At 55.3% G+C, this 16,335-nt stretch overlaps 6 protein-coding genes across 6 annotated transcripts; 3 read left to right on the top strand and 3 right to left on the bottom strand.

Moving 5' to 3' along the window:
- Positions 1-976: 976 nt before the first annotated feature.
- On the bottom strand, positions 977-2,277 carry DICSQDRAFT_107082 (diphthine synthase; the record flags this gene model as incomplete). The annotated part of the gene is made up of 5 exons (XM_007366440.1): positions 977-1,517; positions 1,581-1,850; positions 1,904-2,028; positions 2,089-2,160; positions 2,215-2,277. The coding sequence occupies 5 exons, from the start codon at positions 2,275-2,277 to the stop codon at positions 1,172-1,174; spliced, it is 876 nt and encodes a 291-aa protein (XP_007366502.1). The 3' UTR covers positions 977-1,171.
- A 243-nt stretch (positions 2,278-2,520) lies between these two features.
- On the bottom strand, positions 2,521-3,815 carry DICSQDRAFT_107084 (uncharacterized protein; the record flags this gene model as incomplete). Its single annotated transcript, XM_007366441.1, has 7 exons — positions 2,521-3,021; positions 3,080-3,108; positions 3,177-3,296; positions 3,357-3,384; positions 3,442-3,474; positions 3,525-3,688; positions 3,768-3,815. 7 exons carry the CDS (start codon positions 3,813-3,815, stop codon positions 2,817-2,819), a joined length of 627 nt encoding a protein of 208 aa, XP_007366503.1. The 3' UTR covers positions 2,521-2,816.
- A 341-nt stretch (positions 3,816-4,156) lies between these two features.
- On the top strand, positions 4,157-6,383 carry DICSQDRAFT_87510 (asparaginyl-tRNA synthetase). Its single transcript, XM_007366442.1, has 4 exons — positions 4,157-4,593; positions 4,643-4,969; positions 5,025-5,987; positions 6,047-6,383. The coding sequence occupies exons 1-4, from the start codon at positions 4,249-4,251 to the stop codon at positions 6,128-6,130; spliced, it is 1,719 nt and encodes a 572-aa protein (XP_007366504.1). The 5' UTR covers positions 4,157-4,248; the 3' UTR covers positions 6,131-6,383.
- Positions 6,384-7,758: 1,375 nt separating this feature from the next.
- Positions 7,759-9,407, top strand: DICSQDRAFT_137216 (uncharacterized protein). Its single transcript, XM_007366443.1, has 2 exons — positions 7,759-8,288; positions 8,343-9,407. The coding sequence occupies exons 1-2, from the start codon at positions 8,256-8,258 to the stop codon at positions 8,526-8,528; spliced, it is 219 nt and encodes a 72-aa protein (XP_007366505.1). The 5' UTR covers positions 7,759-8,255; the 3' UTR covers positions 8,529-9,407.
- A 2,592-nt stretch (positions 9,408-11,999) lies between these two features.
- On the top strand, positions 12,000-12,917 carry DICSQDRAFT_181172 (uncharacterized protein; the record flags this gene model as incomplete). The annotated part of the gene is made up of 4 exons (XM_007366444.1): positions 12,000-12,096; positions 12,181-12,333; positions 12,428-12,585; positions 12,656-12,917. The coding sequence occupies 4 exons, from the start codon at positions 12,000-12,002 to the stop codon at positions 12,689-12,691; spliced, it is 444 nt and encodes a 147-aa protein (XP_007366506.1). The 3' UTR covers positions 12,692-12,917.
- Positions 12,918-13,716: 799 nt separating this feature from the next.
- Positions 13,717-15,214, bottom strand: DICSQDRAFT_161901 (uncharacterized protein; the record flags this gene model as incomplete). Its single annotated transcript, XM_007366445.1, has 4 exons — positions 13,717-14,051; positions 14,105-14,182; positions 14,232-15,024; positions 15,182-15,214. 4 exons carry the CDS (start codon positions 15,212-15,214, stop codon positions 13,717-13,719), a joined length of 1,239 nt encoding a protein of 412 aa, XP_007366507.1.
- Between the last annotated feature and the right edge of the window lie 1,121 nt (positions 15,215-16,335).

Genomic DNA, 16,335 nt, shown 5'->3' on the forward strand with positions numbered 1-16,335 from the left:
AAGAGTTGCCAGACCTCCAATCTGTCATTAGGGAACGCGTGATGGATGAGGCCTGAGGTATGGTCACTATGTCGCAAGAAATGGTTGCAGACACCGCTTCCTTTCGGATTCGTGACCGAGATGCGTGTTAGCTGTCCCTGTTTCAGCCTCAACACTGATTGTCCCGAGCAACCTTCTCAAAACAAATCGTGTTCGTTCTGCAGCCTCGTTGCTCCCAACGCATCGGACACTTCTTTGGGTGAACACCCGGCCAGCTCGGCCAGCTCGGACATGCCGGATCGCATACAGGTCAGAGGGTGAGCACTCAAACACCGCGAGGGTTTTCACTGACGGCCCTTGTTCCCAGTCCAGAGCACACGAGGTGCTGCGATGGTGATTGCTGCCCTCACCATTTATGGCTTCGAGAGATGAGACCACCATCGCACCCTCCGAATCGTGGTCCAGCCGATCCCCCTGCCGAAGCGTGAGCTGCGAGGAAGTCAGCTTCCACGCTAACGCCACTGTGCTCTGCATAACCATTAAAGGGCAAGGCAAGAGGAAGGTGCCCACGCTGTCGCCCCTAATCTAAGCTGCTAGATAGGGATGGGCACGTGTATACTCGTACGTGTATTGACTTGACCCATACCCGTACACGGGCGGGTGCATAGAGCAGGTCGAGTATGGGTTTAAGCCGGGTGAACGGTGTGTGTGGGCATGAGGTTGCAGTATAGCTATCCACTTGTCGCCAGTGAATTCTGCCAAGGGTCCTTTGTACACTGTAATCCAGCGGCCACAGTAACAAGTAGGTAGCCAGTGCTCCAGCACAAACTAATTCCAAGACGGCAGCACCAGTACGAGAATCGGGCACCCCTCTACATGTTCACGGCCCTTTCCGGGCATGTACAGCGGCACGCATTGGTCTCGCTGGCTAATAAGCCCGCAGCGGTGACCGTTGGCTATCAGGAAGAACTGTCGTGCTGTAATCACTTATAGAGCCGTTCTACCATATTGTCACGAAGGTTTACCTATCGGTCCACGAGTACGCTCCGTAGAGTACGGCTTTTGGGCGGGTTAACCGAGCCTTTACCCGTAGCCGTGCATAAGGCAGTTGTATCCGACCCGTGTCCTTCCCTAACTGCTAAATGTGACTGCCAGATGTCGTTTCAAACGCTTGATCGAAATATCCCCTCCCTCATTCCAACGCACACCCATACATCCTCCTCGCCACGTCCCTCCACGTTTTCCTATTCACCGCGAACTGCTCCGCATACTCCACCTCCAGATGATGTAGGCGCTTCCCTACTACAACCAGACTATGCAAAGGGTCCCCATATACCTCCGGAGGCTGCGCAAGGAGCTCGGCGAGTGTGCCCGCGACAATGCGCTCGTCCAGCCCCCCGCCGACGCGCGAGAGTGCGATCGCGAGAGTCGATTCCGGGGAGAGGATGCCGGTTTGGCGCAAGGACTCGATCTCGGTGAGTTGCGAGATGGCCTGCGGGATCGACATGTAGCGCGGGGGCTCGTAGATTTTCCGACCTCTGTTCAACGTTATGCATCAGCGCATACGAATGATGCTATATTGAACCAACAGCGGTATTTACCTAGCGAGGTTCTCTTCGCTCTGCTCCTTGACCTTGATGTCGAGAAGGACGAGGGTGTGCATACCGAGGTCCGCATTCTCCTTGATGCGGTCGTAAAAGCTGCCTGGCTTCCACGTCTCGGTGAAAAATACGAGGGACACCGTCTGTCCGAAGTTGTATAGCTGCAGGCCACAAGCGCCAACAGCGTTCATGATCGATGCGTTGTGGATGATACGCGTGGGGATGTTCAGCGCGCGGGCGCGGAGAACGATGTCGGTGTGCGTTGTGGCCCTAGGATGTCATGAATCAGCCAGGAAAGAATGGGTGAGTAGGTTTGCATGTACCCGTAAGGATCGCCAACGACAAGGAAAGCTACGTCTTCTGTATTTGCGTTGCGGAGAATGTCGTCCGATTCGGTTTCCACCATGTCGCGGTCAGCGAGGATGAGCTCCTTTCCGTAGAATACTTCCTTGCGTGATTGGTGAGTACAGCGTGATTTACTTCGGTATTTGTTGTCAAGCAAACCGACCAATCTCTCCTTTTGCACCATCAAGATGCTGGTGTAGGCCTCGAGGTATACTCGCGAGGACCCCTTTACAGCCTGCGATCGAGCGGTTAGAGCACGAATTGGAACGCTTGGGTGCTATACGCCTACCTCCAAGCCCCGGACGGTGATATCCTTCTCATCGCATAGGCCAAGTCCGACAATGTAGAACATTTTGACTTAGCGAGCTAACGGTTGAAAGGGAACGAGGAGCAAAGATGAGATCTCGATCGAGAAAAGAGGAACTAGATAAGATCTCAGATCCGCGCGATACTCAACGCCTGTTGCCAGGTCGATGAATCCACGGATTTCGTTGTGATGAGCTCATAACGACACAAATCTCAAACCGCACACACACCGGGACTCAACTTCGAATACATAGGCACTCAATCTAGGCAAGTGGTACGGGATATACGAACAAGTTCACATCAGCCTGGGCGGGCGGCGCTACGGCCTAGTCCGGGAAGTTAGCTTGCCAATAGACATTTTCACGAACTGGAGATAGTCGTGCTAAGATAATCGGCGACCAATCGTTCAAACAAGCAAAATTCTCAGAATGCAATGCCCTAGCATGGAGGAGACCTGCCCGTTGCATCCGTGCTAATACATTAATAACGATAGCCACCCGCCCCAAGAAGCAAAACATAGAGGAAGCACTCTGATACTCGTGGCTCACGTTGTGCGAACGAACGATGATGTCGCCCGAAATCAGTCTACCTGCCGCCCTTGACCAGACCCATCCCCAGCCTGTCTTTGCTAGGATCCTGCTCGAGGTCCATGGGGTCGTTAGCAGAGGCAGCTGTCGTCGAATTAAGAGGCTCGTCGCCGCAACCGCAATCATATGTCGCGTCAAGGTTTGCGCAGTCGAATTCGGGCTTCTTCAATCGTTCATTCACTTGATTGTGCACGAAGCACAGCCTGCATCGCATGCTGAGGCATGAGGAAAGCAAGCGGACAGAAGAAGGGATCTGCATACCATGTTGCCGCCGCTCTCCTTGTCGAAGTCTGCACGGACGTGGATATCGTTCAGCAGTGATTCGGCAGGGAGGGGAGAGAAAGGGGATCAAACGCACTTGTGGCGGATACTTCTTCAGGAGCTGCTGGAACTCTGCTGCACACTCCCCACAGGGGTATAGGCGAGAGAAAAGGTGGAAGTAGTTGTTGAGCGCATCCCGCTCATCTTGGGTAGGCTCCTGTCACAAGGGGAGAGATGTTCGAGATATTGGCTTAGGAGGAAGGTCAAGGGAGCACACCTCGGGAAATCGGAGGGTCATTGTATGTCTAGCGCCGCCATAACCAGTGAGCGGCACCCACGGTGCAGAGAGGAAAAGTACTCACAGGAGCTTCCATGATGCACGACCCAATTCGGCCCTGCAGCTACATAGGTTCCTGTCGTGACGAGACAGAACCGATGTACTCACTTCGCGGTAGCGTTCCCCAGTTTCGACATGATCACACCACCTTTGGAGCCTTGTGTCGGGGATATGACAGGAACCATCCCGCCTTCTCCAAAGAAATCTCCTGTCCAAGTGTCGACATATGTTCGGGACGGAGGATGTAGCAGGGCAAGCGACCCGAGTAGGAACTGTCGGAATGAATTGTTGGTCGACGGTCAGTCAGAGCATGATTGGACGGTGAGAATCGAGGACAGACAGCAGACATACCAAAGCAAAGACAGTAAAGAGAAAGCCCTTGCTGAATCGCGTGAGCATGATCATGATGGAGGACGAGTAGGAGGGTAGGTGAGCCGCGGGGGTAAACACGATTCATGAAGCGCGCGCGCGCGTCGCGCAACGTCGCGAGGCCAGTGCGCGCACATAGTTGATGCGTACGCGTTCACTGGCATCTGTACACTCATTTATGCTTCGCGATAGCATCCTGATGTATCTTGAATTTACATGGTGGATTCGTAGGAGGATGCGCTTCCAACAACCAGTCTCGCGACCACCGCAAAGATAGACCGCCCCCCGAGAATCTCGCGTAGATAAGCCGAAAGCTTTTATCGGATTTTGAAGTCTCCAGAGTCCACTTCAAGCTGCGCACATCTTTGTGACTCACCACCACCTCCACCACCTCACACATCCTTGACTCGTCTGGCTCACATATAACACAGCTACAGCCCTCGAAGGCCGCACACACTTCATCATGGCACCGATATACGTCGATGAAGCCGCCGGCTCAGACGACACCGGCAAGGGCTCCCAGGAGGCTCCCTACCAGTCCCTCGCATTCGCCCTCTATACCCACCCCGATGGCCAGTTCCAGATACGCAAGGATGCTGACACGCCGTACGACGAGCCTACGCAGTCCGCGCTGAAGAAGGCGAAGAAGGGTGCGGACGGCATCGAGAAGAAAAAGAAGAAGGCGGAGGAGCTCGCGCAGCGCGAGGCTAAAGAGAAGGCCGAGGCGCGGGAGCGCAAGGAGAAGAAATTGGAGGAGAGCAAGAAGATAGTTCTACAGGAGGACCCTGGCTTGCCCAAGGCGACCAAGGTGCGTATATATAGTCGAAGCAAAACTACTCAACCCACACCTCTTGCAGGCGAAGATCGCGAACCTCACCCCCCTCCGCTCACAACGCGTTCGCACGTCCGGATGGGTACACCGTCTCCGCGACCAGAAGGAGATCATCTTCATTGTCCTCCGCGACGGTACTGGCTACCTTCAGTGTGTTCTCTCCGGACAGGTCGCGCAGACGTACGAAGCTCTCACGCTCACACTCGAGTCGACCATCGAAGTCGTTGGCACGCTCAAAGTCGTTCCCGAAGGTCAGACCGCTCCCGGCGGCCATGAGCTTGTAGTCGACTACTGGAAGGTCCTTGGTGCGGCTCCTGGTGGAGACGAGGCATTTACCAACCGTCTGAACGAGGTACGTTCCCAGACAAGGATGGCACGCGACCTGGTACTCAGCACCGTGCGTGCAGAAATCGGACCCCTCCATCCAGGCCGACCTTCGCCATCTCGTCCTCCGCGGCGAGACCGCGTCCGCGGTCCTCAAGCTCCGTGCTGCACTCCTCGCCGGCTTCCGCTCCTCCCTCACCTCGCACGACCTGCTCGAGGTCACCCCACCCTGTCTCGTCCAGACACAAGTTGAGGGTGGTGCGACGCTCTTCAAGCTCGACTACTACGGCCAGCCCGCGTTCCTCACGCAGTCCTCTCAGCTCTACCTCGAGACGTGCCTGCCCTCTCTTGGGGACGTCTTCTGCGTCCAAGAGTCGTTCCGCGCTGAGAACTCGCACACACGCCGGCACCTCGCCGAATATACGCATCTGGAGGCTGAGCTGGCGTTCATCACGTTCGACGACCTCATGACGCACATCGAGGCGATCATCTGCGAGACCGTCGACAAGCTGCTCGCGGACCCGGCATCGGCTACACTGATCAAGCAGCTCAACCCCGGCTTCGTGAAGCCAGAGCGGCCGTTCCTGCGGCTGTCGTACGTGGACGCGATTGAATGGCTGAACAAGCATGACATCAAGCATGAAGCCGAGGATGCGGATGGCAATGTCATCAAGGACGAGCAGGGCAACCCGGTCATGGTCGAGCACAAGGTCGGGGACGACATCGCGGAGGCGGCAGAGCGTCGCATGACGGACATCCTCGCAAGGCCAGTGTTCCTGTACGGGTTCCCGGCGGAGTTAAAGGCGTTCTATATGAAGAAGATTAAGACGGAAGGGGAGCAGGGCTCGACGACCTTCACGGAGAGCTGTGACCTGTTGATGCCGGGCGTTGGAGAGATTGTTGGGGGATCGATGAGGATTGCGGATGCAGACGAGATGATCGCTGCGTACAAGCGCGAGGGGATCGACCCCGAACCATACTACTGGTACACTGACCAGCGCAAGTACGGTACTTGCGAGCACGGGGGATACGGTCTTGGCGTCGAGGTGAGCCTGTATGTACCCTTCCTGATAGGGATGAGTTATCAACAATTTGGGCTTTGCAGCGTCTCTTGGCTTGGCTCGCCAACCGTTACACGGTCCGCGAGTGCTCGCTCTACCCCAGGTGGCCGGGACGCGCGACGCCCTAGGTGTGAATAGCAGAGTTCGAGGTCAACGCAAGGTGTACTTCCTAGGTGTATGACATAGACCAGGGTTTCCAGCTGTCGAGCAGTTCCGTCGCAATCGCGAATGTTGTGCTATAGTGCCAATAAATTATTACGGCTTGTTCTAGGTATCCACATCTTCCTCTGCAGCGAAACATGCAGATGTTCCTGTACGGTCTAATGTAATATAGGACACACTTGGTCCACACAAGGAAGATATTATGGAAGGATCCTCAATCGAGCACATACCGAGTCATTTTCTCAGTACCCTGATGCCCCATGTCCTCGCACGATCCGACAGTGCAAAGCAGAAACGACATGCCAGCTATGGCATCCCACTCCCTTCTGCGAGAGCTGCGGCATGCCACAACTTCGACGAGGCTACGTCTCGTGATCAATCTTCGGAGCCCGAATCGGGTGTGGAAAAGCCAGGATGCTGGCGCTTGCATCGCCCATGCCCTCCTGGGACAACCCGCTCGCGCCCACCTTGAACTAGACCTTCTTCATCTCATCGACCTACTCCAGAGTCCACATTCTGGTCGGAACCTGAGTGCCAGCCTTGCGATACCAAGTCAGCCTGCTTTCGTTTGTCGGATAGAGTTCCTCATATGCATTGTATAGACTTTTTGTGGGTATGGGTTATTCTGAGGCTACATACAACTGCTCCGACAACGAAACGATGATCTCCACAATTCACTTGAGCCAGCCAAGGGAGTGGTTTGCCTCATCTCCGCGACACATTTCGGTGAATGGCAGACGAGGTCATTCACTCCATCCACCTCTACTCTTTCGGGTCGCCTAACCCCAACCATGAATGCAGTTCACCTCTACGAAGTTGCGCATCTTCCCGTTGCAGAAATTTGACCAACGTCCGACACCATGCAGATCAAGGATGCATTTGTCATCCACCTTGCAACAAAAGAATGTAAGCTGACCTTCGCACCCCGCAAATGCTAGGAACGAGGAGCGGCTCGGGATTGACGTTACTTCTCGCTTGGATTCACGTCAGATGAGTGTATGTTATGACTGCTCTAATCTCTCACTCCTTCGCGCACCCATCGTACCCTATACATCCTTAATACGTCCCTATCCACTCGCTGTTCTGCGTCATACGCTATCCCACTGTTATCCAATCCCCACACTATCCCTATATTGGTATCCAGCCTGGACCCAATGGGCAATTGGCGGGGCTGACACCGGGTCACGCACGCCGTACACCAGAGGAAGAATCGGCGATACTATATAGGATACATCGTCGAGGAGGACGTACAACATATACTTCACCAATGCAATCGATAAAATGTCAATAAAAATTCTCTGGTACGCTTACCAATCCGCACATTCACCATATTTCCACTTCTTGCATTTTCCTGATGCTTTCGCCCCATTCTCTGCACTTCGATCCTCCTTCTCAGTGAGGAGGAGATTCGGTCCATTCAATCTCTACGACTTCCGCATTCTTCCCATTTTCTCTACATCGATCTCTCCTTCCTCGGCGAGGAGGAGTGTTAGAATATGATGTCATGCGCTTTAGGCGCCGACGCTCGGATTCGCTCGATATACCTTACATCTCTCTTTCCACTACGTTCACCATCTCTATCCCCTCGTGTGCAAGCAACCCGCCTCTAGGTGGAGGGCCCTCCCCGCCGGATACGCTCTTGATCGTCGGGCCTGCGGACCACGTTAGCTTGTCTGGCTGCGCCGGTCGCGGATTGTCGCGGACGTGGCGAACGCTACCGATCGTCTCTGATGCAATGGTGGAGTCGGGTGGCTTCTGGACCCCCTTCGAATATAGCGAGTACTGTTTGTCACTGGCACAAAGAGGATAGGCTCTGACGACGAGACGCGCGAGGCCGCTGTGCCTTGCTTCAGCTCGTCGGCCATTCATCCTCCGCGCTACCTCCTTTCCTTGCAGGGCTTGGTTGGTCGACATCATTGCCGCGCATCACGATTCGGTCTTTCTAGTGGGTTGGCATGCCTCGTTTGTGCCCGACGATCCACGCTTTAGTGGACTCCACCCCCCCAACCCCGGATAACAACCAACGGCACGGTGTTAGTGTGGAGTCGCGTTCTCAGTGACTGGGAGCTTTCGAGGCCCATAGATGAGCAGATGCCTCCCAAGGCCTCTGTGAAGGGCCGCATTGTGCGTCCCCCAGCTATCGCTTCCCATATCCGCCACTGCTGACAGCTTTTTCAGGGAACGTATCAGTTCATGTCCGTGAACCTCCTCCAGTACCCTTCGGAGACTTCCAAGGTTGCGGACGAGCTCGAGTCGTTCTTCTACCTCATGGTCTACAACGCCTTCCGCCATCTGCGTTCGAGCTGCAACGACCCCGCCTGGTGGGTCACGACATGCTTCGATCACTACGCCGGCCCGCCGTAGGACGGTCTGACCGTCACCCGGAGGACTCCGACGATGTGACTGTACAATCATCGCTCTGGAACGCGGCCCCCACTACCGTTGCCACTGGATATTCTCTCGACAATTTACCACTGCGACGAAAGTGCGCTTGCCCTGCATTATACGTTAGCAAGTCGTATCTCCTGTTTGGCGATCACCTTGCGGCGTTGCTTCCGGACTTGAGCAAGCTCGATTGCCGCTACTTGAACACTCCGCTACATACACGGGGCCGGCTACTATGCTGTGACCCCGATATCGCTACTCAGGAGAATCGAAAGGTTTCCTCTTCAACCACCCCACGCGACGGCGCTGACTGACCGGCCGATTCCACGTGGGATCCTTCGAAGACCGAACTTTCGTCTTCGCAGGTCGCTGGATGCAAGATGCAAGATATCAGCTGCGCGCTGGTACTTAGGAGACAACTCGGATTCGCACCTGTCGTTTCCTGGAATTCGTCCGCTGGACAGAAACCCCTTCGTCCTCTTGTTTTCGTCATCGTGGGGTCATTTCCCCGCGATGGCTCTCGATGCCCCTCCTCCGTCCGAGCGCCCGTATCTCCTACTCAGGTGTCGGAGTGCGGGCGCGCGTCCACCGGGAAACGCTTTCGCTGTAGCGATGTCTTGCGGGGCGGCGCCTTAGGCATCGGTTAACCTCGTGGGGCGTCTATACGCCTAAGACAAGACAACCTTGGCAACGCTCCCATCATGGTGGCTCCATCGCCGTACAACTCCCAGCTTCAGCAACGATGGGATATGATCAACCGGTTGTGTCACGTGACCAGATGGCTTCGCGAGGAAGTAACCTGATGGGTTCATCGTACCTCTTTGTTGATGTGAGAACTATATGCAATCTACATCGCCATGTGCCAAACTTGCGGGACCATATTGTCGCGGTCGGTGTGCGTATAGTGCTGAAATGAATATGGGACTATAACGATGTCAATCAGTGCTTCTGGTGAGCGACGTCAGAAATGACTGTTGAGCGAACGGATCCACGACAAGCCTTCTGCGGCTCCCGAGTGTACAATTGAGGTAGGTCAACGAGTGTGATTCTGTGAATTATGAGTTCTACCTGAGCTAGGCCTGCAACAACGAACAAGACAAAGGCGCGGAAGTAACTCCCACCGTTCGCGGGCGCTAACACGGCCAGCGAGCAGAGAACGGCCAATGGACGTCCTGGCGCAGACGGGACTCCGGAGGATCCTCCCAACATTACATCGTCGACTCTGCACCGCTGGCTTGTTCACTGGACATCTAGCCGTCTGATGCTCTGCATCGACCAGGCGATCCCTTCTGACTCCCTTCTTTCCAATACCATATGATCGCATTGATATCTGTTGTCACCACTCTCTGGCCTATGCGACTCTCCCATCCAGCTTTCCGGACGATGCATTCAGGCATGTCTTATCCTCAGCAAAAGCTATACTGACCTGTCTTGTCAGAAAAATTAATCACATGCTTGCCTCCGTGAATTGCGCTCGGATGCTCCGCCGCCGCCACCCACTACGCCCCTAATCAACTACAGCATGCTACTACTCTCCTCAGACGGGAGATAGCCCACAGCAGGATCGCCTCCTGGTGTCCTCATGCTACTCCGGCGCTGCTCGGAGGCCTACGAGCATGTTCACGACAATCCGCCGGAGTTCCGCCGGCTGGTTCGACTTCCGCCGGAGGTCAATGTCCGGTAGTCAGTGTCCCGTTCAGGAGTTGCCGGCTCCGCAGTTCGTCGGTACATGCCAGTCAAGCTACAGCATAGAAAATGGTACGTCTCATTCGAAGCAATCGGCGATGACTCAAGCATGCAGCTTGGATGCATCAGGTGAATACCTGAGCATGCGCCAGGATGCCCTGGTGCATACACGCTTGTGCATGCTGCAAACACGACCGGATGACAAGCACCTCTGCTTTCGTCGCATCCGGTTGATTACCAGCTATATATGAAGTCTTATCAGACGTATATGCTGCCATATGCGCGTGCTACTACTATCCTATGACGATCCCTCGTTCAGGAATGCGCGCGAACTGGTGCTTGCCGCCCTATGTGGGAGTTTGACAGCTATGGAGTCCCTCTGTGCACAATGTTTACGTGCTCCATCCGAGTGTGTATACGTGCTCATTTGAGCATGTCGACATACCCGACAAAGAACATGGCTGCTACGCCACAAATGCCATTATGTCACCCTCCTTCGAGGAAGGCACATATCATGAACATCCTGGCAGAATGCTACCCCGCGTGCCGGTATCCATCACACTCACCAGAGTGTCCCTGATTGTGCATTGGGTAACGCTGTCTCTCGAAGAGGCTTGACCATGATCGCAAAGAGAACCAACGCTTTGGGTGTGTCGATGACGATGTCATCGAGGATCTCCGCCGTTGGCAGGAACCCTGCCTCGAACGATGTGGACGAGCACAAGTTACGAGCATGTGCGCGATCGAAGAGACTCGCTACGAGCTAAGCGTCTGCCTCCTTCGACTCGAATCCCCTATTGACGAGGTTGTCCATGAGTAGATGCCGGTGTCACAATGGAACTTCGTGAAATACACTTCCGCCTCTTCAAGATCGCGGATAGAGAAGAATTTCTTCGAGTCTCCTCGATATGCGTCTTGGCCTCGGACTCGGAATCGAAGGCGCTCCAGAAGACTCTTTCTCGCCCCCGTCCTCGGAGTTGGCGTTCAACGCGGCACGAGTGGATTCCCACTTGTACTCAAGTGGGACTGAACGCTGGAGCTTGCTCCGCCGAGGAGCGGCACCTTCTGGGGTACCGCCTCATCGGCCTGCTGACCCGTTTCGCAGTTCGGGCTCAGGGCCATCCATGAACTGTTCCTCCTGGAGATGCACAACACCTGAATGTAACGAAATTGACAAAAGGTTAGGCTCACCAACCCCTACGGTCATACGGATGGCATTCCTCCACTGTCGTTGGTGTACTCGCGCAGCTTTTGGAGAAGGTGACCCTATATGGACGTTCGCACAAGACCTACGTTGCGCCGAATATCTGCTGTAACCGTCCTCCCGTCGTTGATGAATGACTAACTTGTTTTTCCTGGTTTTCCTAAACCGATCAGAAGAACCGTGCTTGATAGCAAGTGCAGAACAATGTCCAATGTGTTGTCGTCCAATAGGAAGAGACATGCGCGATCCGTGAGCGTAGGGGCTCATCGCTAAGAGATCAGTCTATATCCTATGTAGGACCCTAGGTGCGCTGTCGACGATGAATGCGTGTTGAGTAGGACTGGGGACAGATTTGAGGAGTGAATGCTACAGGCCCGTTGGGTTGTGGTCTTCAGACGCGGGAATCCATCCTCACTTCGTCCTTAATCGCGACCACCACCCATTGGTCCACGCATCTGTCATTAATCTCTTGACCTTGTCTTCGCTCACAATCCCCGTTCCATTCATCTCTCTCTGGAACGACCTTCCGAGGGCAAAAAACACAGTGACTCGTCAGCAAAATGTCCGGAGCCGCAACCGCTAGTATGGACAGCAAGGCCACGGACAAGAAAGCGAAGAAGTTTTTCCTTCCACAACCTGCGGTCGACCTCCGAGAAGGTAGATTAACCATTCACCCTGATCTGATAAGTTCAATGACTTGGAGCTGAAGAACGACCTCATATCTTGAATTCATGCCCGAAGCACTGTACGCCAACGGACGGCAACCATCGGACTCTGAGAAGCGGGCGGTTTACGAGATGATAGTCAAGATGGAGGGCTGCGAGTCCTACGCTCGCAAGACACATTCCAATTTCTGTACGCATATTGAGCGCAAAAGAAAGACAGGCTTCAGAGGCATGTTCCTCCGTGGCATTGCACCGCTCACACGGAACCCACTGACACGTCTCCCGGCGACACACGACCAATGACCGTCTCTGGCAACATGCAGACTACGTCGTGGCATGGCTACAACAGGTTCCCAACCCGTCTCTCGCGGACGTGCTCTTGTGGTCGCGCGTGCTTCAGGTGTCTCCATCCGTCGTATTCGAGATCATCATGGCGGAGGTCCCGCGTGGCGTCACAGAGTTTGTGGAGCACCAGCATGCGGTGAGTGGGCATAGTCATGGCCAGACGAAGATTGGTTCTGTGCTCAATGATGTCTCTTCCTGACCTCCAGCTGAGCTTGTGCAACACGATGAACCCGTCTGTGTGATGGCGCTTTGACCTTTGTAGCCATGATTGGGAGAGTGGATAAATCGGGCAAAGAGACTTACACGTCGTCTTCGGCTCTCCCTAGTGAGGTGTGTCCTGCACTAGATTGTTCACGCATGTCCCTCTGTGTCCCCCTCCCTGGCATACTTCAAAACCTTCGTGGATGTGGATATCACTGTTTTTTCTTGGCATAAAGTTTCCCGTAGGCACGAGGATTACTGTCGTGGGTGTGCTATCCGATCTACGAACGAGACTTTGCCGCTGGTTGTCTCCCCGTCTGTATGCAGGATATGGTATGATCACACACTTCAAAACATGACACATAAGTGTGGAGAAATGGAGGGCGGCAGAAAGATGGACGAATCAGACGCGGTAGAGCCCACAATGCAGCCTCTAAGACGCCGAGGATCCTGCTAGCGTGCGTTCCTATATGGAGATGAATTCTTCCAGGTTCCTTCAAGACAAGCTTCGTCAAGACCAAGGAACTATCCTGGACTATAAGGCGCGGAGCACAAAAGGGCGGAATAGAGCAGAATGCAAAACCGATTCCCGAATGTCCCCGGTGCGTTTTGCGGCCAACGATGCACACGGACGTTGTCAGCGCGGGTCAGCGCGGCCGCCGAGAGGGAGCTCGACGTGGCGGTGTCATAGTGAGTTCTGCGACCTGAACCACTTGCGCGGGGCAAGGAGGCGGTGACTAGCAGAGATTGACATTCTTGGGGAAGCGCACAGACGAGGCTGGAGCAGGCTACTCGCTAAGCATCGATATGACCTGCAGCGAAGCGTCTCGATAGCGTGCGACGACAGATCACACGTACAAATCTATGCAAAGCAAAGCAAGCTACGACAATTACATGGTACAGCAGACCAACCCAAAATCAACCCCACGTTCATCAACGGCGGACAATGTGCTTGATGGAGCTTTTCCATCTCTATCTCCTCCACGAAGTTCCGCCTCGCATACCTCCATCCTTAGGCAATACCAAAACGCTCCTTGACTTGGGTGGCAGCCGCCGCGATCCTAATCTACTCATCCTCTGCCTCATCGTCCACAATTTCCACCAGGAACCTGGCGTTGGGCTCCGCGCCCGCCTCGCCCATCGTCTCGTCCTTTGCGCAAGCGTACTGCCTCCTGTACACTATCTCCCCCTCCCCGTTCTCCTCTTCAACGACGAGCACCAGCCGCGCCGAACGATAGTACTCCTCGAGCCCGAACGTGCGGCACGCCTGCATCAGTACCTTCGACACCGCGTGCCGGGCCCGCGTCTTGAAGAGCGTGCGGGACTCCGCATCGTCCGCGTACTCGATCATGATCAGGAAGCTCTCATCAGACTTGGGCTGGGGCTGCGTGGGACGTGTTTCTGAGGAGCAAGCGTCAGCATCCACCCTCGTCCAGCCAACCACTGAACTGTACCCTCAGAGCGCGACAGCGCCGGCTCGAGCTTGATCTCTTTCTTCTCCGTCTTGACCCTCGGCGGCTCGGGTCGAGGCGCTGTTCGAAGATGTCAGCACAGACTCTCATGACGAGACACTACGCGTACCATCCAGCTGCCTCGCCCGCGACGACCCCTCAGCCTTGTCCGTCCACCCCGCAGGCGGCCCGTCCAGCTCGACGATAGACCCACCGCTCGTCCGCGGTGCCTTCGACGGACGCGTCTGCGAGCGCATAGACGGGCCTGCGCTTGCAAAGTCCGCATCCTCCAGCTGGTCGAACTCCTCGTCGCTCCCGCTCGCCTTCCAGTTGCGCGTGTCGTCCAGCAGCTCGTCGGTCTCCGTCTGGTCAACACCGTAGTCCGACATGACGCGCGGACGCGCGCTCTTCTTCCTGGGGGACACGATGCGCACTTCGTCCTCCTCATCATCTTGGAGCTCGTCTGTCTTCGCTGGGGGAGGTGTCGGCACCGCGGAGTGGCGCGAGGGCGGGCTGCCTCTTGGGCTGGCGTCCTTATGTGGGGACACCTTGGGCAAAGATGTCGGGACTGGCGTCTTGCGTGCGCTGACTGACTGGCGTTCTACGATCCGCGGGGCGGGTGCGAGTGTAGAAGGCGCTCCAGAGCGAGGGATGGGGGCCGAGCCGCCTACGGACATGCGCTTCTGAGACGACAGGCGGCGCGAGCCGCTACTGAGCGACTCCGAAGGGCGTGGTGGGCCAGCCGTGGCGGGGGACGAGGCGTTGGCCACTTTCACTGTCACGGAGCGGATAACGGGGCTGATTGCCTTCCATGCTGCTTGATGGATGCGGACCAGGGTGCCCTCGAAGCCGTGGAGATCGTCCGTTTCGAAGACCAGCTCTCCCGAGAGGGAGAACTCGTTCCGGGCGACCTGCTGAGCTTCCTAGAATTGCAGTCAGTCATGATTGTGCAATAACAAAAGTTGGTTTGCCCGGACGGCTTGACCGCGACCGCGATCACAAAGTAGCCTCAGTAGCAGGCAGAATAGCGTGGGAGATAAAACGGAAAGCTCGTGTACGTAGGTTGGTCTCCCGCCTAACCGCCACAACTACGGCGGCCACGACTACGGCCATAGCCGTAGTCGTGGCCGGTCATCATGGCCAGCGGACTACACAAGGGCTGCGGCGAGATGTGTGAGAGCGCAGGGATTACAGTTGCTGGCTGCAGAACGCAGCCACTTTCCCAGACCGTAAGAGAGAGTAACGAGAGTACGCCTCCCAGCATGCTCCTCCCAGAGTAGGGATGGCTGCGGGTCAGGTGAAAGCGCCTCGGGTCCAGGTCCAGGTACGGGTACGGGTACGGGTCACGGTGACCCGACCTCAACCCGTACCCGACCTACTCGGGTGTGTACCCGCGCGGGTACGGGTACGGGTAAGGTCAAAATGCGCACGGTTAGACCCGTGTCAATCCCTATCCCGGAGACCCCGGAATTGAAAAGTACCCCTGCGTTTCTAATGCAAGGAACTTGGAGCTGTAGAGTGCCGGTCGTGCGCAGAAACTGACATTCTCAGGCGAAACATGCCGGGAAAGACATATATTTTGATGCGAAGAACGGTGGACCATACCTCGTAAGTTTTCGGTAACGGGAGTAGTACGCGTTCATGGGCATGACAGAAGATGATTAGCTCTTGAGTAGACCTGTCTTCTGCATCAATTCGTGATTTGAAAAGCATTTTCCTAGTGTGCATGTTCGTCAGCACAATTGTGAGAGCGCTATGTCGCGACTCACCTACAGGCCAGAACAAGGAACGAGCTGCGCGGTGGTGTAGAAAAGAAACCTGAAACGTCACGAACGATCGCGACACGCCAACGTAGTCACATGATCGTGGATGTGCCGAAAATGAAGCGCGCAAGAGACTTGTCCTAAGTTGGATTCATTACAGTGATTTGCAAAAAACACTGCAGGTCGCGCGCGTGGGCAAGGCTATTTGTTCCTATTTGGCATCCCCGGTAAGCGCTTGCCCGGGACGGAACGGCTCAACATTCTCTGTACTTATTTGCATTTGAATCTGATAGAGTACGAGGAGGGATGTAGGAAAATTACTCCCCTTTGATTCCGAAGCAGCCATGGAATTGCCAACTCAAGCATTGTTATAATAGATACAATGGTCCTGAGCGCCCAGTGCCCGAAACAGAAGTTCGCGCCGTAAACGCCCGGGAACAAACATGGGCAAATAGCTCGCCGCGCGGACGC

The sequence above is a fragment of the Dichomitus squalens genome (genome assembly GCF_000275845.1).
Source record: "Dichomitus squalens LYAD-421 SS1 unplaced genomic scaffold DICSQscaffold_18, whole genome shotgun sequence".
NCBI lineage: Eukaryota > Fungi > Basidiomycota > Agaricomycetes > Polyporales > Polyporaceae > Dichomitus > Dichomitus squalens.

Coding starts and splice junctions, on each gene's coding strand:
- DICSQDRAFT_87510 (XM_007366442.1), top strand. CDS start 4,249: ATGGCACCGATATACGTCGATGAAGCCGCCGGCTCAGACGACACCGGC. Junction 4,970..5,024: donor TTACCAACCGTCTGAACGAG/GTACGTTCCCAG, acceptor CCGTGCGTGCAG/AAATCGGACCCCTCCATCCA. Junction 5,988..6,046: donor GATACGGTCTTGGCGTCGAG/GTGAGCCTGTAT, acceptor TGGGCTTTGCAG/CGTCTCTTGGCTTGGCTCGC.
- DICSQDRAFT_137216 (XM_007366443.1), top strand. CDS start 8,256: ATGCCTCCCAAGGCCTCTGTGAAGGGCCGCATT. Junction 8,289..8,342: donor CCTCTGTGAAGGGCCGCATT/GTGCGTCCCCCA, acceptor CAGCTTTTTCAG/GGAACGTATCAGTTCATGTC.